Genomic DNA, 6,000 nt, shown 5'->3' on the forward strand with positions numbered 1-6,000 from the left:
AAAGCAAGTGCTCAGCAACACACAGAGGCATGAAGGAATGACTCCTGCCCTGAGTAAGAGGGGTGATGGTCCCCAAGAACACAGCCCTGCCCCCCAGCTCACTGGACAGCCCCAGCTGTTTGGCCCATCACAGCCACTTGTTACCGAAGCTGGGGCAGCAGCAGAAAAGAAACACAGCTGCAGTGCCCACCTGGTGGCTCTGCTTCTCCTTTCAGTGATTCAGGGCAGCTGAGGATCCCCAGAGCCTGGCAGGAGAGTGAGGGGCCAGGCTATCCCAGGACAGGGCGGTCAGCATGGGCACCGCAATCCCAGCGGCCCGATACCCAAGTGTGCCAACACATGGCCCCCCACACAGGGCACCCCAAGAGCCACTAAGGGGGACCAGGGCACAACTCCTGTCAGACAAGACACCCCCAGACCCAGGGCCAGGGCACTGAGATCTGAAGAAAGACAGCCATACCAGCAGCTGCCCCGTGTCCAGATTGGGTGGCATGGGGCACAGCCAGGGGCAGGAACGCCGGACGACTGGACAGACAGAGTGTCTGGCGCCTGCTCAGCCAGGCGGGCCCTGGGCTGGCTCCCTCCTCGCAGCTGCAGCCTTCCTTCCTGAGCTGGTGTTTCCTGGCTCCGCCCTACTGTTGCCATGGAAACCTAGAGCAGCCTGGTTCCCATGGAGCCCCCGCTGAGCAGGGAGCAGGGCCCACACAGCTTGCAGCAACACCCCAGGACACACATGGCCACACAAGGCCCCCAAGAGCTCACACAGCACAATACTCCCAACACTTGGAACACCCACAAGAGTCATTCCTACCACATGCAACCTAACCCCCGCTGTCCAAGCTTCTCCGCCACCCTAGTCACTCAAGGGCCTCTTCACACCCCGTGCTTGCGAAGCTCCCCCACCCACTCAGTCCTGCTGGCCCAAGGGGCAGACCTGATGCCATGCACAACCCGTTAGATGAGCAACAGCCCCCACTCTCCCCACACACCTGTTTCGCCTGCTCCAAAGGCTTCAGACCCTCAACCAACCCAACCTCCACAGCACTCTGACACCCAGCCCCACAGCACCGAACTCTGCCTCCGACTCTAGGCCCACATGGCTGGTGAATCACACACCATCCCAAACCTAATCACTCCGGCCCACAGGAGAGAGGCTGTGTGCACACCCGGCCCAGCACCCCAGGACTGAGAGCAGGAAGGATGGGTTGGGGCAAGCACGCTGTCCCCAAGCATGAGCTCCAGTGTCCACCTGAACCACACCTGTCACTGGGCAAGAGACACACATGTACTCACGTGTGCCCATGTGAATGGAGGCCATCTGGTAGCCTTCCCGGAAGCTCCAACTCCAAGGCAGAGATTGAGGTCAGCCCTGCACCTCATACCCCCGCCCCAGACCCCCAGGGCGGCCTCACGAGAAGGCGGGCCAGGCCTCCTGCCCTGGTCTCAAGGATTGGGCAGCCTGGATCCAAAACTGAGGTCTCAGGGGACCAGAGTGTCCCCTCCACCTGGACCTACGTCCAGTGGGGACCCCACCTCCACCCTCCAGGAGCAGGAGGGTCCAGCCCTGAGGGACTCAGTAATTGGTCCCAGCCTCTGCTCCTGCAACAGCTGGGCTGGGTGGGTGGGAGCCTGTGAGGTCTGTGCCCCGGGCAGCGCCTGGGAGGTCTGCCACCCCCGGAGCCCAGCCAAGCCCCCACCCAGAGCCACCGAGGGGGATTACCCAGCATTCTTTGCAGGCTTCACCCAGAGGCTGGGGTTCCAGTCCAGGCTGAGAGGGAGTGGGCAGAGGGCAGAGAGAGCAGTGTCCCCTCGACACCCAAGATAGCCCCACACTTGCAGGCCAAGATTGCCCTTCACTCCACCTTTCTGTCTGGGAGTTGGGGGTTACAGACAGGGCTTCCCAAAGGGTGGGTGACAGCCAACCCAGGCCAGGCAAGCCTGAAGTGGGTTCTGCAAGCATAAAATGTCCCCAGACTCATGCATCACCCGCACTTTGGATGGAGCTGGGGTCACAGCTTGGTGGCCAGAGAAGTCTTGGGGACCCCCTCCCTCTGTGGGTGTTGAGGGCCAGGACTTCCCTGAGCAGGACCCTCATTCTAGGTCCTATGGGACCCCATCTCCTCACTGCTGAGTCCAGCCTGTCCGGCTCCCAAGGCCCTGGGCAGTACCCAACACCAGAGCCCACCTCACCCCCATGCCCAGGCAGACAGACAAACAGACCACACACCTCCGAGCACACGTCTGATGCCCCTCCCCCCAGCAAGCCGGCCACACCCACACCAGCCCTAGGACAGCCCTGAAGAGTCCCTCAGCCACCCTCACCACAGTCACCACCAACATTATTTTCCCATCTGGACAGTGGGCCGGAGCGACCCTCCACCCCCCTACCAGGCAGCACACAGGGGCGGGCAGCTGACCCCAAAGAAGTAGGGGGCACCCGGGGGCTCCCCCCTGCTCTATCCAGCCCCATCCCACAGGACATGCGAGCCAGACACCTGAGTTGAACAGTTTGACAAAGAGGGAGCGTCACTGGCTGGTTCCAAGAGAGGCGGCTGTGGGGGGGGGGCAGTGGGTGGTGAGGTAATGCCGGATGCTGCCGGCCACTGCTTCTGGAGCAGTTGTGACAATTCTGGCCTGTCAGGGGCTGCGGGGGGCCAGGCAGGGCTCCTGGGGGAGCTGAAAACCCGTCCCAGTGTGTGCGGGGTCACTGCAGGGGAGGACATTGGACCTCGTTCCTGAGCCTCAGTGACCATCATCCCGGACCAGCTGCTGGCCAGGCCAAGTGGTGCCTGCAGACCACACCCAGACGGCTGCACCTCCGCCAGGTGCGGCCCCTGGACCCACCCTTAACCTGGAGTCTGCTTCCCACCTCCACCCCTGCCCCCCACAGCCCGCTGCGGGCCACCCACTCACACTGTTCCAAGGGGAGCTGGTACCACCGGGAGTGGCCTGTGCCCTGTGTTCCTGCCTGCCTCCCAGGAAAAGCGTCTTCTTCCCCTGGGTCCAGAGAACACCCAGCCCCTTGCTCCAGCCTGTGCGCGACACCCTTCGCGACAGAACCTGATGTGGAGGCTCCACACCAAACGGCCCTCAGGTCAGGGGCCTGTGGGGGTTCTGGCCTCTCCCCAGGGCAGGAGGGCCCCTGGGGGAAGCTGTGGGACCCACAACCCAAAGGGACAGAGCATTGTGAGCACAGCCCCAGGGTCACTGACAACTGTGGCCACACTCCATGGAGCTCCTAACACTGAGGGTGGGGGCTCCTGGCGTGGTAAGGGGGTGCTGCAGAGCTCCGGGGCCACAAATGGGTGTGCAGGAGGGGAGTGGGGAAACTGCCCTGGGGGAGGCCCCTCAGACTCTCAGCGTCCAGCCCAGTCCCCTCCTGCTGGGGTGGGATGGGGGCTGGGAAGAGGCTGGAAGAACCTAACCCTAACCCTCCCAGATCTGAAGGCCCGGGGGTGGGGGGTGCGCCCCTTCCTCCCCACCTGCCCCAACCCTGGGTCCGGCCTCACTCACTCCTGCCGCACCGGAGTGTGGGCTGGGCAGGGTAAGCAGCTGTGAAGGTCCGAGACGCGCAGCGCCTCCCAAGAGACCCTGCGGAGGGGGCAGGGGCCGGAGCTCTGCGCTCTCTCGATGCTCCTGCACTTCGGGTCCCCTTTCCCCGGGTTCGTCCTGTTCCGAGGTGGTTTGGGAGTGGGTGAGAGGACACGAAAACCATCTTCTCCTATAACCCCATGGACAGGCTTAGGCAGGGCTCGGCGCCCCCAGGGCTCAAAGTTCAACACGCGTGTGACGGGTGCGGGCTGTGGTGCCCCTCCCCCAAGATGAGGGCGCTTGTCCTGAGGTGCTCCTCACCTTTGGGCTACAGTTGTGGAGGGACCTACGGGGCTGTTGGGAAGTCGGCCTTCCAAGAACATGGTGTTAAAACACGGCCCCCTCCTCCCAGTGTAATTCCGGGGGGGACGCAGCTCCCCGCCCCCAATTACCGCCCAAGGGGCTGACTCCGTGGGTGGGGGCAGCCGCTCGCCTCCGAAAGCCTGACAGCCCCGTGAGGACGCCCCTTCCAAGCTCCAGCCACATCAGTGGCCCTTTCACAGTCGGGGGGTCGCTCCTTCAGAGAGGGTGCGGGGGGCGCCGCGCGGAGGAGGCCAGGCGGAGAAGAAAGGAAGCCCCCGGGGAGGGGGCGGCCCCGGCCCGCCCCGGCCCGCCCGCCCCGCCGCCTATTGGCCCCGCGCCGCTATATCTGGGCGCCCACCCGGCGCGAGGCCACCGCCGTCCGAACCGTGTCCGCGCCGCCGTGCACCCGCCCGTCCCGGTCCCGAAGCGCCCCCCGCCCGCCCTCCGCGCTCCCGCGCCTCGTTCCGCCAGGCCGCGCCCAGCTGGAATGCAGAGATCGCCGCCCGGCTACGGCGCACAGGACGACCCGCCAGCCCGCCGCGACTGTGCGTGGGCCCCGGGCCCCGGGGCCGCCGCTGAGCTGCGCGGCCTCCCCGCGGCCCCCGCCGTCCCCGCAGCGCCCGCCTCGCCGTCCAGCCCGCCGCGCAGCCCGCCGCACAGCCCCGAGCCGGGGCGCTATGGCCCCAGCCCCGCGGGCCGCGGGGAGCGCCAGGCGGCCGACGAGTCGCGCGTCCGGCGGCCCATGAACGCCTTCATGGTGTGGGCGAAGGACGAGCGCAAGCGGCTGGCGCAGCAGAACCCCGACCTGCACAACGCGGTGCTGAGCAAGATGCTGGGTGAGTGCGCGGGGCGGGGGGCTCGCCCGGGGCGGGGCGGGGCGGGGCGGGGGGGGCGCCGCTCCCGCGCGACGGCAGCCCGCTGACCCACGCCCGCGGCCCGCAGGCAAGGCGTGGAAGGAGCTGAGCACCGCGGAGAAGAGGCCCTTCGTGGAGGAGGCGGAGAGGCTGCGCGTGCAGCACCTGCGCGACCACCCCAACTACAAGTACCGCCCGCGCCGCAAGAAGCAGGCGCGCAAGGCCCGGCGGCTGGAGCCCGGCCTGCTGCTCCAAGGCCTGGCGCCCCCGCCGCCCGAGCCCTTCCCCGCGGCGCCCGGCCCCGCGCGTGCCTTCCGCGAGCTGCCCACGCTGGGCGCGGAGTTCGACGGCCTGGGGCTGCCCACGCCCGAGCGCTCGCCGCTGGACGGCCTGGAACCCGGCGAGGCGGCCTTCTTCCCGCCGCCCGCGGCGCCCGAGGACTGCGCGCTGCGGCCCTTCCGCGCGCCCTACGCCGCCGCCGAGCTGCCCCGGGACCCCGGAGGCCGCTACGGAGCCCCCCTGGCCGAGGCCCTCAGGACCGCGCCGGCCCCCGCCGCGCCGCTCTCCGGCCTCTACTACAGCGCCCTGGGCGCGCCCGGCCCGGGCCCGTTCCCCGGGCCGCTGTCGCCGCCGCCCGAGGCCCCGCCGCCGGAGGGCGCCGAGCCGCTGGCGCCCGCCGCCGACTTCTGGGCCGATGTGGACCTCACGGAGTTCGACCAGTACCTCAACTGCGGCCGGACTCGGCCCGACGCCGCCGGGCTCCCGTACCACGTGGCGCTGGCCAAGCTGGGCCCGCGCGCCATGTCCTGCCCGGAGGAGAGCAGCCTGATCGCCGCGCTGTCCGACGCCAGCAGCGCCGTGTACTACAGCGCCTGCATCTCGGGGTAGGCCGCCGCGCCGCCCGCCCGCGCTTCGCAGCCGCCTCCTGTGCCTCGCTGCTCTGTCGCTGTCGCGAGTGTATGTTGCGGCCCCTTGTAACGGTCCGGTAGGAACCACGACGCTCACGCTCGGCCCGGCCCGCGGGCGCCCTGCAAGGCTGGTTCCCACGCGTCCCAGGCTTTTCCAGGAAGCCCAGGCCTCGGACCTGTGGGCTGAGCCTGCCAGGGCTACATTTTTGAAGCGCCTAATCGTAATCCTGTTCCTGCAGTGCACTTCCTAGAAGCAGGCTGTATTTTTTACTTTGCCTTTTTTATATACGTATTACAACATATTTAATTTTTAATTAAACTTGCAAACATTTTCTTCCAAGGGA

At 67.2% G+C, this 6,000-nt stretch overlaps 1 protein-coding gene across 1 annotated transcript; it reads left to right on the top strand.

The window, feature by feature from the left end:
* Window positions 1-3,373: 3,373 nt before the first annotated feature.
* Window positions 3,374-6,000, top strand: SOX18 (SRY-box transcription factor 18). Its single transcript, XM_081034480.1, has 2 exons — window positions 3,374-4,730; window positions 4,837-6,000. Exons 1-2 carry the CDS (start codon window positions 4,382-4,384, stop codon window positions 5,634-5,636), a joined length of 1,149 nt encoding a protein of 382 aa, XP_080890606.1. The 5' UTR covers window positions 3,374-4,381; the 3' UTR covers window positions 5,637-6,000.

The sequence above is a fragment of the Rhinolophus hipposideros genome, assembly GCF_964194185.1.
Source record: "Rhinolophus hipposideros genome assembly, chromosome: 22".
In the NCBI taxonomy this organism is placed as follows: Eukaryota; Metazoa; Chordata; class Mammalia; order Chiroptera; family Rhinolophidae; genus Rhinolophus; species Rhinolophus hipposideros.